This window comes from Myotis yumanensis, unplaced genomic scaffold (genome assembly GCF_028538775.1).
Source record: "Myotis yumanensis isolate MYYU_CA2020_CCGP unplaced genomic scaffold, mMyoYum1.0.hap1 SCAF_3, whole genome shotgun sequence".
In the NCBI taxonomy this organism is placed as follows: domain Eukaryota; kingdom Metazoa; phylum Chordata; class Mammalia; order Chiroptera; family Vespertilionidae; genus Myotis; species Myotis yumanensis.
The window spans coordinates 136,894,968-136,916,009 of record NW_027223754.1 but is presented as its reverse complement, the minus strand read 5'-3'; the positions used below and the strand labels follow the sequence as shown (position 1 = coordinate 136,916,009).

The 21,042-nt window shown below is 35.8% G+C and overlaps 1 protein-coding gene across 14 annotated transcripts in view; it reads right to left on the bottom strand.

The window, feature by feature from the left end:
• PPFIA2 (PTPRF interacting protein alpha 2) overlaps positions 1-21,042 on the bottom strand; it is a 472,789-nt gene that overhangs the window by 144,212 nt on the left and 307,535 nt on the right. For 12 of the 14 annotated variants that reach the window (XM_070409641.1, XM_070409642.1, XM_070409644.1 and 9 more), the window contains 2 exons: positions 20,559-20,723; positions 13,301-13,375 (listed from right to left, as the gene is read on the bottom strand). In XM_070409641.1, the coding sequence (XP_070265742.1) occupies positions 13,301-13,375; positions 20,559-20,723 (240 nt within the window). The remainder of the gene's footprint in view (positions 1-13,300; positions 13,376-20,558; positions 20,724-21,042) is intronic. The other 2 variants (XM_070409646.1, XM_070409652.1) reach the window with 1 other exon arrangement.

Here is a 21,042-nt window from a genome sequence, read left to right as displayed (position 1 = left end):
CAGTCGTATGGGTACTCCATTGTAGGTAACTGACTGCTTTTCTCTTGTTGCTTTTAATGTTCTCTCTTTGTCTTTTGCTCTTGGCATTTTAGTTATGATGTGTCTTGGTGTGGTCCTCTTTGGATTTCTCTTGTTTGAGGTTCTCTGCGCTTCCTGGACTTGTAAGTCTATTTCTTTCACCAGTTAGGGGAAGTTTTCTGTCATTATTTCTTTTAATAGGTTTTCAATATCTGGCTCTCTCTCTTCCTCTGGCACCCCCATAATTCGGATGTTGGTACACTTGAAGTTATCTTAGAGGCTCCTTACACTATCTTCATATTTTTGGATTCTTTTTGCTTTTCCGAATGGGTGTTTTTTGCTTCCTCATATTTCAAATCTTTGATTTGATTCTTGGGATCCTCAGTCTACTGTTGAATTTCTGTATATTATTCTTTATTTCAGTCAGTGTATGCCTAATTTCTGACTGGTCCTTTTCCATTTTTTTGGCATTCTCATTAAGATCCTTGAAGGTCTCACTAAGTTCCTCGGAGGTCTCACTAAGTTCCTTGGAGGTTTGTAGAAGATTCTTGAATAACCTTATAACTGTGGTTTTGAACTCTATATCCAGTAGTTTGCTTTCTTCCATTTCTTTCATTCATGACATGTTTCTTTGTCTCCGAATTTTGGCTGCTTCCCTGTGTTGATAGACTGGCTTTGTGTGCTAGGTGTCCTATAGGGTGCAGTGGCTCAGCCTCCCCTGTCATCTGAAGTGGACACTCTTGGTGCACCCCTTTGTGGGCTGTGTGCACAGTCTTGTTGTAGTTAAGCCTTGATTGTTGTTGGTATCACTGGGAGGAATTGACTTCCAGGCCAATTGGCTGTGAGAATCAGCTGTGTCTATAGTGGAAGAACTGCTGTGCTAGAGGCCTCTGTCCTCAGCTTTTGGGAAGTAATCTATGTTACACCTGCTAGAAATAGCTTTGTTTAGGGTGGGGTCTGGATTGTAGGATTGGGCACACCACACCTCATAGTCTTACCTTAGGTGTAGATTATGCCAAAATGACCTACCATGTGATTTAGGAGGCTTTGCATCTTGAACTGGAGGCTGAGGTCAATGACATAGACAAACAATTCATGATTCTCCTATAATGAAACCTCAGTAAAAACTCTGGACACTAAGAGATTTGGTGAGCTTCCTGGGTTGGCAGTGCTCTGTGTGTGTTATCACATATCAGTTTTAGGAGAGAAATGCATCCTAAGGGCAATGGAAATTTGAAACCCTCCCAGACTCTGCCCTATGTGCTTCTTTCTTTGGCTAACTTGGTCTGTAACATTTCCCTATAATAAACCATGACCGGGTCCATGGACACAGATAATGGGGTGGTGAGAGCCTGGGGTGGAGGGCAGGGGTTGACTGGAGAGGGGTCAATGGGGGGGAAAAGGGGGGCATATGTAATACTTTCAACAATAAAGAATTATTTAAAAGATAAAATTAAAACAACAATATAAAAAAAATAAGCCATGACTGTGAGTATATTAGCTTTCAATGAGTTTTGTTAGTCTTCCTAGTGAACTACTGAACCTGAGAGTACATTTGTGAACCCTTTGTATGCAGCTGGTGTCAGAAGTGAGGCCAGTCTTGTGAAGGATTTTGCCCTCAGACTTGGCAGGTTGGCTCATCATGGTAATGGTGTTATGGATTGAACGTGTCTGTCCCTTCAATATTCATATGTTGGATCCTAACACCCAATGTGATGGTGGTAGGAGATGGGGCCTTTGGAGTGTGATTAGGTAATGAGGGTGGAGCTCACATGAAGTGGATTTAGTGTCCTTACAAAGGAGACCCTAGAGATCTCTCTCGCTCATTATGCAATGAGAAGACACAAAGAGAGGCACCATCTATGAACCAGAAAGCAGGCTCTCACCAGACACTGACTGCCAGCACCTTGATATTTGACTTTCCAGCTTCCAGAACTGTGAGAAATAAGTGTTTGTTGTTTAAGCCACCCAGACTATGCTAGTTTGTTGAAGCAACCCTCCCCCAAAAGGCTAAGACAAATAAATTACATATGGTATGTACCAGATGATGAAATTTGTGATGTTTTCTGCTACAAAGTTTTTAAAAATTAAATTCATGAACAATCAAATTACTATTCACAAAAATAATAAAACAACAGCAAACAGATTAAAGCAATCCATGCATCCTTTTGACAATCATTTCCTTTTAGTGTCTCAAATGTTCGCTTATTTGAACTTTCAAATTTCTCAAAATTTGAGCTTCATTCTTCTTCTCCTTTAAAAATGAAATGGAAATAAAAAATGCTGCAGAAATCCTCTCATCTTGTTTAATGTAACTTCAAGTCTCACATTTTCTACACTGAAAATAATGACCAATACAATGCTCTTATGCCAAGAACTTCAGAAAACTAGCCAGAGCATGGATACTGTTATCTATACCAAGGAAAAGCATTTAGATGCAAGGTTTAAAATCCAGTAATCCAATTCATCTAAATTACTTCACATACTAGATATTTTAATGTGTGTGTGTGTGTGTGTGTGTGTGTGTGTGTTTACAGAGTTGAGTGTTTAATTTCAACCCAATATTTGGCAATTTAAAGTCATGTTAATTTCACTAATTTATTTAAGACATTTTATTAACTTAGTTAACATCTGTGTGTCTTTTTTTCCTCTGTCAATATAATAAAGCTATGAATCCACGGAAATATAACAACATAAAGATGTCATGATGAATTTAAATAACTGGCAGAAGATAGACTGTGAATTTAGAAACACGGTTTTCATATATAAAGATTTTATTTTATTTTATTTTTATTAAGAGAAAGGCCAGGCATTCCAGTGGCAACTGTTAAACATGCAAATTCAGAGTCAGACATTCTGGCTTTTGATTCTTGCTAACTAGGGCTAACGTACATAATGTTTCAATTAGTTCCTCTAAGCCTCAGTTTCCTCATTTGCAAAGTGCTGGTAGTGATTATACTTTTCTCATAGGGTAATTGTGATGATTAAGTGAAAAATGTATGCATGTGTGTGCCCATTTGCATGTTTGGGGGAAGTGTTCTATAGTGCTTAGCACAGTGCCAGGCATAGAATAATCTCCCCCTCGAAATTGTAGATGCTTTCATTATTACCAATTTCATAAATAAGTGAATTGCAAGTGATTTATAAAATTCAGGTAGTGGTACAGGATCTTCCTATAAACAAATAAGGTACAGTATTTATTTACCCAATAAAAGGAGATTTAGGCCTGGGTATAAAATAAAATACTATTATTTTGTTTATCCCCAAGTTCAAATTGTCAACTGAAAAGAAATTTTATCTACTTGGCTACTAACTAGCTGATATTGAACTTTGAGCATAATACTAGCAATACAACTTTAGTACATAAAGTTTACAACATACTTTCTTATATATTATTTCATCCAAATGTCATGAAGTTTGAAGATAGACCATTCCAAAATTCGTTAATATTCCATTTCACAGATGAGAAAACTGAGGTACATAAAAGTTAAATAAATTACCAGGTGTTACATAATAAATAAGTGATAGATAAAGGACTCAAACTAGACTCTTTTGACTTCAATTTAAGCATTCTCTTTTATTTTTTACTTTGAAACTTGTTTCTTGCTGAACTTCCTTAAAATGTATTCCATTTAATTTTTTAAAAATAATCCATCTGTATCATAAGAATACTCTAGTAAACACATGGGTAAAATAAATGGGCCAATTTATGAGGTTTATGATCAAAGCATTAATATCAAACATGATCTTGTTATTAATATGAAGAGAAAAAAGCAGTTCAAATCTCCATGTGCAAAATAAAACAACCATGTCTGCTATCACAAGAAGAGCAAATCCTATGCTTTTATCAAAAAAGATATCTATTCAAAACAGAAAAGAGAGTCTGAGAAGACTGCAAACAGACGGCAAATTTCTTACATACAACAGGAGACATTTTTAACCTATATTTTAAACAGTTGCTTGGCAATAGTAAAAATAGTGGAAGTGGCAAACAGTAATTTCTTTAGCTCTCTTTTCATTGTTGGGTTTTAACATAGTTATCATAAGACATCTTGATTTCCTTTTATTTTGAAAAAGAATCTTTGTACTGGAGCAGTAAAATTATCAATGGCAAAGAAGACATTTTCTATTGATGATAATAATGTGGGTAATTTCGTTTCTACACCTATCTTTACAATGCAGTATTATTATAAAGGATAATCTAGAGATATAATAAGGAATAGTAGGCATTTGTGAATAACTGCCAGTTTGACAGTGCTGAAAGCAATATAAAGCAAGAAAAAAAGGACATCATTCAACTATCATTAAACTCTTCCATGAAATATAAACAATTAAGAACTATATAATTTTCTACCCACAAATAATACAATTCCAACAGGGAAAATTGGTTCCACTAAGTGGATCCTTTGGAAACTCCTAACAGTTTGCAGGCAAGCTAAAAACATCACATCAGAGAATTTTACATTGTCTTCTAGGGATTTATGCTTAGAGCTGCAAGGACATCAGTACCTTATGCAAATACTGTTGTCATTAAAAAAATGTTATTTCCTGGTAAGTTTAGCCATGGTGATTTGCTTCAAATGCTAATCAAACAAAAAACTTGATTTTGACTAATGGGATTTACTAATAATGAAAATAGTTTCATAAACTTACTAATGATGAAAATAAACAACTCAGATGAATTAGGACATGTAGTATACATTAGAAAATTGTAAGGTTAGTTGTTATTATAAAGGCAGTGATAAACAAAAATTATGTCTGCTTTTAATTCAGAGATAAGAAAAGAAATAGAATTAAAAGCAGAAAGAAAGAAAGAAAGAAAGAAAGAAAGAAAGAAAGAAAGAAAGAAAGAAAGAAAGAAAGAAAGAAAGAAAGAAAGAAAAGAAGAAGGAAGGAAGGAAGGAAGGAAGGAAGGAAGGAAGGAAGGAAGGAAGGAAGGAAGGAAGGAAGGAAGGAGGAAGGAAGGAAGGAAGGAAGGAAGGAAGGAAGGAAGGAAGGAAGGAAGGAAGGAAATGAGCAATTGGCACAGGGTCTATCAAGATAAATAACCTCAATTTTGGGATTCTGAAATAATTTAATAACTTCAGAATAATACTGTTATCAGTCACCCCAGTCCTTTAATAAGCACTGCTCAACAACTTCCCCACATTCCACATGATTTTCTGGGATTATTTTAGCCATTAAATTTCTTTCTGTCTAAATATAGCTGAGTTGCTTATGGATTTCTGAAGCATCCTGTGTTTTACCCCTGTTAAGTTCCAGGGAAACATTTCACCTCTGGATTTATTCCAAGTGACTAAAATCATCTGAGACAACTTTAACTTCACATTTGTATCTCTTTCTTTCAAATTATTATGAATAACACAACTTCATAGATTTAGACAAGGAAATGCTGTGATAGAATTCTAATAGATTGAGTAAGTGTTGTGGAAACTTAATGAGTTTCCATTACACATCCCCTTCTCTTTCCCCCATTTCTCAGAGGAAGTAGTTCTGCTACTTGTTACTGGTTTTGAAATCATGCTTATCCTCTATCATGTTGTCCATTAATAATCCCTTCCCTTTGTATCTTCCATCTTTCTTTCTATTGGCTATAAGCATTTTCAATAGGCTATCTCTTATTATTGCTTTCATATTCAGGTTTTACTTTCCACTTTTCTGTATTGCAAACTTCTCAAAAGAGTATTAGCATCTCACATTTTAAAATTTCTGACTCAATTTCCTTTTATCAGAGCTATTCTTGCATTACAGTTATTAAAACTTTCTTTGCAAGCATTTCTAGTGACCTTCTAATGGTACGTTTAATCACCTCATATTAGACGTAATCTTATATGACTTCATGAAACTTTTGACACTGTTGATCACCTCCAATCCCTACACATAAAACTCTCTCTTTTGTTTCTCTCTCTCTCCCTTCTTCTTCCATCCCTCCATCCCTCTATCTCTGTACCTCTATCACTATGTTTATTTGCTTCAAAGACTCTGAATCACTTGAGTTTCCAGCTTTCATCTCTCCTTCCCAGCTTCTTATTGGCTTTTTAAGGTAAGTTCCACTTTTTCTCATATTTATTCACCTTTTCTATTCCTTTCCATAAATTCAACAGAATACTTGTTTTTAAACCAACTCAAAGGACTGCTGCGATCATTAAATGGTGAGATGTATTTAAAGCAATAGCCATGCCCCATCCATGGCTTTATTAACCTCTCAAACATGCTTGTTGCCTCAATCTCCTCCCACTATCCTGATCCAATATTCTTCTGAATGTAAATAGTATTTTATTTGCCCTTGAAAGTTCTTTATTTTTTAAATAAATTTTTATTGATGAAAGTATTACATATGTCCCTTTTTCAACCATTGTCCTCTCCCTCTCTGCCCCCTCAAGCCTTCACCACCCTATTGTCTGTCTATGGGTTATGCATATATGCCTATGAGTTCATTGGTTGATCTTTCCCCCACGCCCCACTCCCCATATTCTACCCTGCCTTCCCTCTGAGGTTTGACAGTCTGTTCAATGTTTTTATGTCTCTAGATCTATTTTTGTTCATCAGTTTATGTTATCCATTAGATTCCATATATGAGCGAGATCATGTGATACAGACTTCTAAAGGAGAATACATATTCTTAGAATGTAATCTATTTATTTCTCTTTTCACTTGCTTTGATTGTACTTTGTTGTAGTTTCCAATTTTAAACGTAACAAAATACAATCAGCCTGTGTGGGCTATTCAAACAGGCAAAAAATAAAAGCAAATTTTGATTATATATATATATATATGTATATATACTTATATATATTCATTTCAATATTGCTTTCTTTCATCTATAGCTATATTTTCCAGCACTAAAAAGACATAAGAAATGACAGACAGGTGTAATACTTCTGTTCTACACAGTTCAGTATTTTCTCACACTAGCCCTTCATTTCTTTCAAGATTTTTTTTCTTTCAAAAAATCTGAACTATAAACACAGTACATTTACTATCATATATATTTTTTACCTTTAATTTTTGTAGGTACAATTGGTCTGAAAATTAAAAATATAATCATATATTTTCCCTCCTTACAAACTCTTTGTTGGCTCACCATTTTCTACAGGAGGAAGCCCGGTCCAGCCATCCCTAACTCAGATCTGCCAGTCACTGCAGCTTCTTCCCCTTCCCTCCCCCTGCCAGCTTTCTCTTCCTCCAAGTCCATTTGGTGAGTGCTTTATAGTCACCCTTCAAATTGAAGGTAATTTTTTTTCTGTAGGAATATTTTTTTAAAATATTTTTCCAGCTCTATTGAGATGTAATTAACAAATACCATTGTGTAAGCTTAAGGTGCAAAATGTGATGATTTTATATATGTATGTATTTAGAAATGATTATCACAAAAAGGTTAAATAACACAGCTATTATCTCACGTAGTCACCTTTTTTTTGGTGACGAGAACATTGAAGCTCTACTCTCAGCAAATTTTAAGTATGCAATATAGTATTGGTGACTATAGTCACCATACTATACATTAGATATCCTAATCTTATTCATCTTGTAAGAGAAAGCTTGTATCCTTAAGCCAATGGCTCCCCATTTCCCTCAACCCCTCAGTCCCTGGAAACTACTAATCTACTCTGTTAATATGGGTTTGACATTCTACATGAAAGTAAAGTCAGACAGTATTTGTCTTTGTCTGTCTGACTTATTTCACTCAATATAAGGTCCTCAAGATTCATTCATGCTCTTGCAAATGGCATGATTTCTCTAGGAAGACTTTTTTTTTTAACACCTTCTGCTTTTCTTCATCCATGCCCATACAATTAACTTCTCTCTTTTGTAATACTAAAAAAAGGAAGTAAACTTTGTACTTATTAAACCTTGCACTTACTTTAATTTTCACATTAGTCATACTGTATTATAATTACATTTTTTTGTGGTAAAGTTTACATAACATAAAATTTAATATTTTAACCATTTTAAGTGTACAGTTCAGTGGTGTTATGGACATTCACATTGTTATGCAACCGTCACCACCATCCATCTTCATAACTTTTCACATCTTCCCAACCTGAAACTCTGCTCATTAAATAACTCACCATTATAATTACTTTTTATCATGTCTATCTCCCATACTAAAAAGAAGAATGATTGCTTTATTAATATTTGATTTTTATTATTACATATTTTGACCCCAAGTAGTGAACATACTGCCTGATTAACAGAATATGCCCAACAAATGTTTGCTGAATTGAAATGTTATGATCAAAATCACATATCAGATCATTACATCAACAAGTTATATCAGATTATGTCAACTCGTCAACTCTTCAGTTCTAACCTAACTCTTAAACACACACACACACACACACACACACACACACACACACACACACCACATCCTTTTAATGATATTCCTTTTAAAAAACAAAAACAAATCAAATCAAAACTATGCCTTGAGTACTTTCTCATTTTATAAAGTATGAATTTCAAATTTTGATCATGTCATTCAGGGTTCTCTAAAATCTGAGTCCTATCAGTCTCTCCACTCTCCACTTCTACATATTTTCACAACTTGATTCTTACTAACACATTATACATTATTATAGAAGCAACCAATTTCAGGTTCTCTTTATTATACTGGCTGCTCAGCCTGAAATGTTTTCTATCAGTTTTGAAGCTAAATCTTAGTCTTTCTTCATAGATGAGACTTCTATAATCAGAATAAATACCCTTCTCTTCTCTGCTCTTCTGGACTTCTAATTTTGCACCAAATTACATTTTACCAATATGTTTATATGTGCATCTCCATCACTTGAGGGCAAATTACATGCAAATTTCCATAATTTTTTACTTATTTTATTTTTTCCTATTCCTGTCTGTCAGAGACTCATCGGATTTTCTGCATATGGTAGTTGCTCAATAATTATATTTTGAAAGAAGAAACATCTTACTAATTTGATGTATAAGACCAATGCATTGGTGTTTATTGAGCATGCTTAAAGTTATTCAAACTCTCTATTAAGGAAATAGTTAAGAAATAATGTGAAAAGACTGGTTACCACAAACTCTATATAATAAAATTTGACAAATATATATTGATCACGAGATTCATATCATTGTACTGAGTGAAACAAATAAAAATGAGAAAGATGCAGTCCATTTTCTCAGGGAACTAACAACCTGGATTATGCAGGCGTATAATTAACCCTAATGCTTGGTGAGCGGTCATAATAAGTGCTGAAGCAATAAGCTTTAGCAATTTAAACTAAAGAGCAATGGCTGTTGGCAAGAATCCATAAAATATTTCATCAAAATTGTGGTGATGTCTGAACTGGAGTTTCAATGGGGAACTATAATTTCAGTGGGTGAAGTGGAGTTGTGGAGGCATTCCAAGGGAGACATTAGCATACGATTTAGAGGCAGGAAAAATGTGGGCTGCTTTCAGAAACAATGAAGACAATGATTGAATAAGACCTTAGTAGAGGCAGTAGGGGTAGTGGAAGTTAGAGCTGGATTTAAAGGTTAGGGCCATTGAAGAGGTTCTTGATGGTATATTAAAGGTCTATGTAATATATGCCATTATATATTAATATAGTATACTATATCATTATGTTATTAATATATTAATATGGCACACATTATGTATAAGTATATATTACATATTGGAATATGTTATGAAACATAATCATTATGATTGGATATTGCTTAATAGGTTTAACTGTGAAGAATTATATAGCAGAAAGGGATAGGGGATGAGCAGACAGAAATCCTATATAATAAAAGGCTAATATGCAATTCGACCAAATGGCGGAACAACCAGTCGTTATGATGCGCACTGACATAGAAGCATGGAACAGAATGTGGAATCTCAGAGGAAATGTGGGGGAGGTGGGTGGGTGAGAATTGACCAACCAAAGAATTTGTATGCATAACTCATGGACATAGACAATAGGGTGGTAAAGATCTGTTGCTAGGAGCAGGGAAAGCTAGAAAAGGTCAATGGGGGAAAAAGGGGGGCATATGTGATACTTTCAACAGTAAAACTTAAAAAAAAAAGGTAGAATGTGAACAGATTCATGCTAGGTAAAAAAAAAAAAAAAAGGAATTATAAGGGACACTAACTACATCATAATTTTAATTTAAAATCTAAAGCATCAAATGAAATGTTCCCCAACCACCAGCTCATTTAGTCATTTGCAGAAATTTTGTTCTAATAACTGATTGCTTCTCTTCTATCTTACATATTTTTATTTGACTCTTAAGAATGTGCTCTTAGCCGAAACTGGTTTGGCTCAGTGGATAGAGTGTCGGCCTGCGGACTGAAAAGTCCCAGGTTCGATTCCGGTCAAGGGCATGTGCCTGGGTTGCGGGCACATCCCCAGTGGGGGATGTGCAGGAGGCAGCTGATCGATGTTTCTCTCTCATCGATGTTTCTAACTCTCATCTCCCTTCCTCTCTGTGAAGAATCAATAAAATATATTTTTTTTAAAAAAGAATGTGCTCTTAAGTAAGTTTTCCTTTTTTGAAATAAAATTTTTCTCTTTATTTTCTAAAGTACCTTCTTCAATTACTTTCTCTAATACCCAAACTATCTAGTTCCCCTTTCTAAAGCTGCCATTAGCATGAATTTTTCTAAACTGATTTTTGTCAGTTTTCTAAATGTATCATCATCAATAAACAATGACTACTTATAAAAATTTCTTGTACTAGTTGCTGTTACTATAGAGAAACAAGTCAAGCTGTGTTTTCTGATTTTTTTTTAGTATTTCAATGTGAAATATAAATAGCATTGTAAAGAAAAGTTGACTTGTTCTTATGTTCTTTCTTTAAAAATCACTAATCTATACTAATAAAAGCCTAGGTGGCCCTCACGTGCAACTTCGTCATAAGATGGCCACCACAAAGATGGCCACATGCACAGTGGAGGTGGGGCCCAGCGGCCACTCCACATGGTGAGGCCTGTGGGTCCCGCAGCTCCGCATGGTACGGAGGAGGCGGGTCGCGGCAGGGGAGGGCACTTGTGGGCAATCGGGCTGGCAGGGGAGCAGTAAGGGGTCAATCAGGCAGGCAGGCAGAAGCGGTTAGGGGCAATCAGGCAGGCAGGCGAGCAGTTAGGAGCCAGCAGTCCCGGATTGTGACACCGCAGGGATTGGGCCTAAACCAGCAGTCAGACATCTCCCAAGGGGTCCCAGATTGGAGAGGGTGCAGGTTGGGCTGAGGGACAGCCCCCTCCCCCTCGTGCACAAATTTCGTGCACCAGGCCACTAGTTATTTATTAACTATTTATTGTGAGAACTAAGATACCTTTATTTTTTACCTTTTTTAATGGATCTTTGCATTCCTTAATTCAGATTAAGCCTTATGAAAATTAATTACAATCAACAACAAAATATATTAAAGTTTATAATGAGTACACAATTACTTTCCTCTTATTTATATAAATAATTTAAAACAAAACAAAAGCATTCAGAAAAACTACAGTATTTTGAGAGTAATTCTAATGATTTAAAATTAATGAATCTATGTCCTAGTATAAGCAATCTAATATACCGTCCAGCCTACAAGAGACAATAAGAATATTTGAGGGCTAAAACTGTGTTAAAGACAACAAACTCTTCTCTCCACTACTGCTGTTTCGCTATGTAACTGGACTCTTCAGTTGCCATTTCTGGAGCAAAGTTTCAGAGCCTCACTTGAATGTATAGAACATTTTTATTTCAGCATAAATACGTCAGCCAAGTGGTCCTACTACCCCTTTTTTTATGACAAATAGAAACTTTACCACTGTCATATTAAGCAAGACTTTCAAATCAGTACTCACCAAACCTTTTGTTTGTTTACCCTTAATAATAAAATATTTTGATTCACCCAAGATAAACATAAACAAAAATCAAAATTAACAATGACAAAATAGACACAGTTAACATTTTCTTACTGCACACTCTAGGAATTAGCACACTCACTTTGCAGATAATTTACATATTCTCTCTCCTGAAAGGACTGAGTTCTTGTCATTACCCATTATCTTAGGAGTTCTTTTCTCCATCCAGTTTGCTAAGCTATCTGGTTGCCAAAAAGCTTTTGTTCTATATATTTTAAACTGTTTTTCCACCATTTATGCTTTTTAACACTGCTAGCCTTTAATTCCCATGGAACTCATTCTTCCTGTAATTAAAAGTCCATTACTTCTGATATTTAAATTGTTAAACCTGGAACAAACAAAAGCATATGTAAACTTGCTCATTTGCCTCAGCTTATTTTAAAGAGCAGGGAGTTTGTATTGGTTAAGATTTTTAGTCTGATTTGGAAATGTGTGAATTTGTGTGTGTAGTGTAAATGTGAATATTATTTTCTTATAAATTCTTTGATAATACATAATTAATTACATTAACCTCCCACTTCTTTACTGATTTATTAAATAATTCAATAATTATTGAATTATTTTATTATGTCCACTACTAGTAACAACAATATTTACATTATAAGAATAAAGTTCTGGGGAAAAATATCCTCATTAATAAAGTGTGTGTGTGTGTGTGTGTGTGTGTGTGAATGAGAAAGAGAGAGGGAAGAAGAGAGAGAGAGATAGGGCTATTTTAGTGGTATACACAGCTTAAATTTGTTATATAGTCTAATGACTCCAAGTTCATTTGTGCACTAATAACCAAAAGAGGTAAAATCTTCTAAAGAAAAAAGCTCTGTAATACTTTCAACAATAAAGATAAATTTTAAATAAATAAATAAATAAATAAATATCTCTAAAGTTAAAAAAAGGAAAAGAAAAAACAGCTATTTAAATCTGAGATTATTATAAAACACTTTCTTAAAGTCATGAATTAGATAAAATGAAATGGATTCAATGATGCCACTAAACATGGGCACAATGTTTTTTTAGAAGATAAGAATAATAAGGTCCCGAGGGGAAATACATTTCTATCTCCAAGGAATTAACTTCATTTGCAACATTATCTAAGTTTAACAGAAAATTTCCATGTTTTTCAATTTTGGAGCCAAGTTTTGCTTCTCAGAAGGACTGGCATTCTGACTGCAGCCTTTCTCAATCCCCATCTCAGTAGTTCGCATGTCACTAGCTCTTCCTAAGTCTCCTTTCATCTCTTAGTGACAGATCTGAATCACCGGAAATGAGAAAACATGACTGGCAACCAGTTTCAACAGGCCTTGTTCAGTGGCAGATACAGAATGTAATTTATTCTGTGTGACAGTTTTCATAAATGTGACATGAAACACAAGGGATATAATGTTAGCGATATTGCACCTCAGAAGAGGAGAAAGTTTGGTATGTTACCTCCTGATTAGCAGCAGCTAGTTCTTCTTCCAGTGCAGAGACTCTTTCTAAAGAAACCCTCAGTCGCTCCCTTACCTGAAAGAAAAACCAAAAATGTGCCGTAATGTACATCCCATACAAGTTAAACTGCTAATCCGTCATTAACATTATCAAAGACAGTCACAGTTGGCTATTTTCCCACTATTTATAGTCCTAATTTTGGGGGAATATGATGAATGCATTGTCACCTCACAGTGCCACTGTATCAAAAGAGACTTCCTTGTAACTAAGTCCTTTTTGTGTTTTGAGGATAGATTTTCCTGTGGGTTTGGAGATTGACCCATCTTGTTCTAAATTCTGATTCATAGTAAGTGAAGGCCAAATTTAAACGTTTAGTAAGATTTAATGAAGAATATAGGTTAGATAACATATGAAATAGATAAAAACATACAAAACAATTTTATTTTAAAATGTTTTTTAGAGAGAGAGGAAGGGAGAGGGAGAAAGAGACACATCAATGAAAGAGAAATATCCATCAGCTGCCTCCTGCATACCTCCCACTGAGGATTAAGCAGCAACCCAGGCTAATGCCCTGACCGGGAACGGAACCACCAACCTCTCAGGGCATGGGACAATGCTCAACCAACTGAGCCACACTGGTCAGGGCCATAAACAACAATTTTTAAGTTGCATCCTTTTCCAATTAGCAAATAAACAAAAAGCACTAGTGTCCTATAAATCTAAAATCTAATTTGAAATTTTTAAAAATCTCAATATACTTTTATACTGTACTAGAGGCCCGGTGCATGAAAATCATGCACTGGAGGGGGGGCCCTCAGCCTGGCCTGCCCCCTCTCACAGTCCAGGAGCCCTCAGGGGTGGGAGATGACCTGGCGATCAGGGGAAGGCGACGCCCCATCACACCTCTGCTGCTGCCACTGCCGGCAGTGCAAGCCTCAGCCAGTCCTGGTTACCTGAGCCTTGGGTGGCCCTGGGCAGTGGGGCAGCCACCATCTGAGGCTTGCCTGTGCCTTGGGCTGGCCCTGGGTGGATGGGTAGCCACCATCCGAGGCTTGCCTGTGCTTCGATCTGGCCCTGGATGCTGGGGGCTGAGGGGATTGGGGGACTGCAGAAGCAGGCACGCAGAGCAGCCGGGCCCACCCCCAGCCATGCCTGCCACCCCGGTGGGGCTGATGGGACTAGGTGCTGCCATCTTGTGGCTGTGGGTGCTGCCATCTTTGAGGGCGTAGCAGTCAATTAACATATTTCCTCCTTATTGGCTGTGGGCACCACCATCTTTTGCGACAGCGTGGGGGTCAATTAGCAAATTCCCTCTTTATTAGATAGGATAATGTTATCTGATATATATTCAGGTGACTGACTGTACTTAAATCCTGAAATAATCTTGAGTAATAAAAAATAAGTATATGAGTGCATAGTAACATAAATTATTTTCATTATGCTCAAATTCTCTGCAAATCGCTAATCTACACTAATAAAAGACAAAGATGCTAATTGACCATACCTTTGCTATACCCAAGCCATGCCCACCAGCCAATCAGAGCGACTATATGCAAATTAACCCAACCAAGATGGCGGCCGTCAGCCACGGAGCTGGAGCAAGCAGGAGGCTTGGTTGCCCCAGTAATGGAAGAAGCCAAGCTTCCCGCCTGCCTTGGCAGTCTGTGGCCTCCGCAAAAGTCAACAAAGTTTCAATTATAGAAGATAAATAAATACCAGATACCTGCTTCCAGCCAGCCTCTACTGGGAGCTTGGGTAGCTGGGTGCTGTGGCCAGCCTGCAAACAGCCATCAGCCCCTCACCCAGGCTGGCCACATCCTCATGGGGTAAGGGTCCCTGCTGGGGGGCCTTGGCCAGCCTGAAAGCCAGGCTGACGGCTGCCAGTACAGCGGTGGTGGGAGCCTCTCTCGCCTCCTCAGCAGTGCTAAGGATGTCCGACTGCAGCTAGGCCTGCTCCCCGCTGGGAATTGGACATCCCCCGAGGGCTCCCAGGCTGCCAGAGGGATGTCTGACTGCCAGCTTAGGCCCAATCCCCCAGGGAGTGGGCCTAAGCCAGCAGGTGGTCATCCCCCAAGGGGTCCCAGACTGTGAGAGGGCACAGGCCGGGCTGAAGGACCCTCCCGAGTGCACAAATTTTTGTGCACCAGGCCTCTAGTACATAAACATAATGGATATTTGATAACAAAGATGATTATGCAGATACTTCATGATATCAGGGCATGCTAGATGGACTGCCAGGTATCAGTGCTATTAGACGAATATCCAATTGTTCATAACAATACTTATGCTGGTTTGACTCAATGGATAGAGCATCAGCCTGTGGACTGAAGGGTCCTAGGTTCGATTCTGGTCAAGGGCACATGCTGGGGTTGCAGGCTCAACTCCTAGTAGGGAGTGTGCAGAAGGCAGCCAATTAATTATTTTCTCTCATCATTGATGTTTCTATCTCTCCCTCCCCCTTCCTCTCTGAAATCAGTACAAATATATTTTTAAAAAATGCATAAAACTTATTCTGATTAATAACTGAACAAGAGCTACTTGGAAGAAACTCCTTGATTATCTGACTTAGGGAATACTTTTGTATGAACATCTTGGAAAGATGCCAAAGAAGCAAATACCCCCAAGGCATGAAAATAGGAGGACTGCTGATATCTGGAATGCAGATATGAACAAAGAATTTTAGTAGCTGTGCTTGATGTTTAACAAGGATGGTTGTAAAGTTTTATGCCCACTTTCTAAAATACCAACTATAAGTATGGGTATTCTGATAAAGGTTTAGGAATCCCAGTTGATGAGAACAGCAATGGTTAAATATAAGTAAATGATTTCACTATATGTAACATTGATTGGATCTCATTTAGACTGCTGTGAAGAGGTTAAGGTACCATATTTTAAAAGATATATTAATACATTGGAATGATTCTAAAAGAGTCATCTGAGTCATATAAGAGTGGCTGAAACCATGCTATCTTGTAAGTTAAACATTTATATTCCCATTATACTGAGCCTTTAAAGAAACAGCATCACTCCTCAATAAATTTAGAAGAGCATTAAAAACTTGATATTACATTAGCCACAAAGTAATAAATCTGAAGCTGTCTTTACAAGAAAATAAAAATAATTTCTGAATATATTTTGAATTAATGTTCTAAATGTAAACACTGTTGATATAAATATCAATGCATTAGGTTATTTGTTATTCACATTTATATTAAGATGAAATTGTTCTCTGTATATAATTTACCATGTTAAACTTAGTAAAGAAACAATAGGTAGGACAAAAGGGTAACTTTTCCAGGATTTACTAATAAAGAACACTAACATTTTACCTTGTGTACATAGGTGAAACTCCATTGATAGGAAAATAAATAGTACATCTGACAAGCCTTTCACCTTTTTGCTCTGCTCTGAGCATAGCATCAGCAGGATGCCATAATTACCTTAATTCTTCTTATTGGATTTGGTGTTTTTTTCCCCCCTAAATATAAGTACACAATTTATAGCCTTGGCTCTAAGCTTAACATAATTAATTTTTTTTATTTGACTATATTCAATTCATCAATTCCTGCATAGTCTTTATGTTAACATATATTGCTTGCTTGTTTAGAGAGCTATAGTATAACCCCCAAAATATATATTTTATGTATGTATAGCATATTTGATATATAATTTCATTTGTGACATCTATATTCCTCATAATGCTATAAAAATAATTATGTGGGATTTTTTTCTTCCCAAAAGATGTTTCAAAGCCACAGAAATTGATCCCTGGGAATTAAAATAAAATAAATCCCTAAATACAACAAATGTGCTTCAGAATGAAAAGAAATTTTGGTGTAATAAGCATACATTTTAAATAAGTATGAAGTCGTGGCAGGATTTCATTTTGGAATTATCCATCTTGTAACAACACCACTGTGAGGAAATCTTCAAATAGCAAAAGTTCAAACCCAGTTTTGGTACTGTTATATTAGATCACAGAAATTAATGGGAGTGCATATATATTTTATATTTTTGCTATAGTTGCCATATATCTCCTATATATATATTTTAAAATAGTTAATACAAAACACATATACATTTCTCACTTTCTCCAGCCTATAGAATTAGTGAGTATATTAGAGAGTGATGTCAAAATTACTGTTGGTCTTAGCTAATTGTAATAATCCTACCTTACAGCTTAGTGGATGCATGAATAAGGACATCAGTAATAAAGACTGCCAGTCATTTAATTGTCCATAGCATGCTCAAGCTTTTATACTGCATTTAGCTCTTCAGGTGTTCTAAACCCTGTATGATAAAGTTGGCAGTTTCTTGCTCTCAAGATATGGTTAATTGAATATTCATTTGATCTTCTATCTATATTTTAATATAATGTCCATAAATTAAATTAGAATATTGTAATTACTTGTTTTATGTCTGTTTCCTCACACATTCCTATCATCATGAGAAGCTGTGAGCTATTCTTAGTTAGATAAATTGTCTATGAAGGTGCTTAGGCACATATTAATTCCTCAATAACTAAATGAAATATTTATTTATTTTTAAAATATATTTTACTGATTTTAGAGAAAGGAAGGGAGAGGGATAGAGAGATAGAAGCATCAATAAGAGAGAAACATCAGCCACCTTCCTGCACGCCCCCTATTGGGGATCTAGCCTGCAACCAAGGTACATGCCCTTGACCAGAATCAAACCCAGGACCCTTCAGTCCATGGGCCAGCACTCTATCCACTGAGCCAAACCGGTTAGGGCTGAAATACTATTTAAAACAAGCATGAAAGTCAACAGTGATAATATCTTTACATAGTTCTACAGTTTTGTCAAATGCTGAAACTTGGTACTCATGTTAATAGTAATATTCATTTAATATTCACTGAGCATTTGACACATGCTGAGCATGAGCTAAGAGCTTTGCATGTCAGATCATTCCTAATCCTCATGACAACTCCATGAGGTAGGTGCTATTATTCTCTCCTCAAAATAAGAAGATGCTTAGAGATAACACTTATGCATGTCTGTCCAATTTCAGAGCCCAAAGTCATGACAGTTTTCCTTTAAGCTGTTGAGCATTACTTAGTTGATAATTAGTTCAGTTGTCCCTAAACTTACTAATATGCAAGACACACCTGGTGAGTTATTACATCATATTACAGCTTCCGGGGCCATGACTTAAAATACTTCATTTAATTATGCTGAGTTCAATGAACTGATAGTAAATTATTTCTATATTCTAAGTTGTACAGCAATCATTTTCTTCTTAAATGTATGTACATCTATCAGGTTATTTGTCTTAAATGCTGTTTTTTGCTTTCTATTCATTCCTGCATAAAAGTATTCCTCACTTAAATGATGTGGGGTGCTTCTAGGGAGCATCCCAAACCACACATTCTCAAGTCCTTCATTCAAGTTATGTTAAATTTTCTCGCCCTAACCAGTTTGGCTCAGTGGATAGAGCGTCGGCCTGCGGACCAAGGGGTCCCAGGTTTGATTACGGTCAAGGGCATGTACCTTGGTTGCGGGCACAACCCCAGTGGGGAGTGTGCAGGAGGCAGCTGATTGATGTTTCTCTCTCATCAATGTTTCTAACTCTCTATCCCTCTCCCTTCCTCTCTGTGAAAAAAATCAATAAAATATATATTTTAAAAAAAATTTCTCTGAACAGGCCATGTTCTTCATATACCTCTGGGTTATATTATATATTGGCTGCAGTGTTTAAAGTATCTTTATTTCTCCACTTAAAAAACCCTGACACATTTTTAATACCCAGATCAAATGTTACCCCCTCTATGAATACATTCATGACTTCCTTGTCACTTTCTCAAGCAGAATAAGTCACAATTCTTTCTGTGACTCTGTATCGCGTTATACATGTCTTCTTAGTAGTGCCTGTTATTGTCATGTGAATCTGCAGTATTAATTATAAACTCCTCAGTTGTAAGAAGAATATATTATTTATCTTTTTGTGCCAAATAGCTGCCAAGGAGTCTGACACATAACAGATATTCTATAAAGTCTTGCAGATTCTTAACAATATACTTTTGTAATAAGAAAGGGGATATAATATGAAACAACATTAAATATATTAAATGATGATTTGATAACCAATATTTGTTGATATTATGTTTATCAGGAATCATTATGTAATTTTCATTTTGATTTATTTAATATTCATAAATAAGTCACCTCTCAGAGCTAAAATAAAAAATAAAATAATTTATTCCTAATTATCTGGAAAACAGAACTATAGTTATCATTATGTATATATTCCACATAATCCCCAGCTCAAAGAACATCTGAAAGACCAATGATAAAAATACATATGTATATAAATATTAAATAGAGCAAGTGTGCCTTCATGTCAAAACCTAGATATAACTGGGTAAGAATCCCTAGTTTGGATTTTAATGCTCAGAACTTTTCTGATAGTTTACAATGAAGTGACCCAATTTCCACTTTACAAAATCCTAAAGCTTTATTCACTTTTAAATGTTCATTCTTTAAAATTTACAAAATGGAAATTATGTCATAAACCTTACTAACCTGCAAAGAATATTATCATCATATTGGCTTATGTCAGTAGAATCTATCTGAGGACCAGCTGAAAGAAATTTATGGCTACTTTAAAAAAAACCTAAAGTAGGTTTTTCTACTAATACCTTATGCTATTATCTTCAGAGGCTTAAAAAATGTATATTCAAAACTATGATATTAGAGACCTATAAATACTGTATGGTTATAATACCTCAAGATATGCTTACTTGCCAATTAGTTGTCTCTAATGTTGGCATCTATATACATGCATTTCAGAGAGAGGTGGGGCAAGAGAAAATGAAAGAGAGAGAGAGAGAGAGAAAAGCTGAATGATAATATTAAATTTCAACTGGCAATAGGGAGTTGGACCATAATGTACCATAACAGAAGTCTAACTTCAGAAGCCATATATCCAGTGACATTAAAAACATTCACATAGTGATGAATATTACCAATATACACACAGTAATCCTGTTGCATGTATAACAAATAATTTTCTTATAACTCAAAGGTGTTCCTCTGAACTGAGTGTTCAGGAGTCAGGAGTGTCATGGATGAAGACAAGGAGCACAGTTGCTGCAATCCTCAGCAAAAGCACAGTGAGGCTGAAATGTTTTGCCATTACTATAGTTTTTATTTTTAGTAAAGTTTTTTTTTTAAAATATAGCTTTTTTGAAGTAAAGTTGACATGTAAGATTGTAGGAATCCTTCTACAATACTGTACCTTTTCATCCAAGGCCTTGTGGTGCTCAAACAAAGATTTCAGTGCCTTGAGAACCTCAACTTCACTGGAAACTCCCGAGGGGGACTGGGCTTGCCGTTTTACCACCGTCATTCTTAGTGACCTTTCGTGTCGTGACACAAGGCACTCCAAATGCTCCAGTAACAGCTGTTGAGTTTAACAGAAAAGAGAATTATCTTACAGATTTGAATCATTAATTCTAAAAATGACTTCCTTAAAAGATTGTAGGTTTACATAATATCTAATGATAACCTCAGATTATAATACAGGTAAGTGGCAAAAAGTGCAAACCTGTGTCCAAACCAGGCTTCATAAAATATATTAAAACTAAATAGCATTGCAAGAGGGCATAGAGGGGATAAAGGTGATGGGGGAAATCAACTAAATTGCAGTTCTATTATATGAAAAATTACTGAATTTAAAAATATAATGTAAATTGCATACATTCTTTCAGAAAATTTAACCA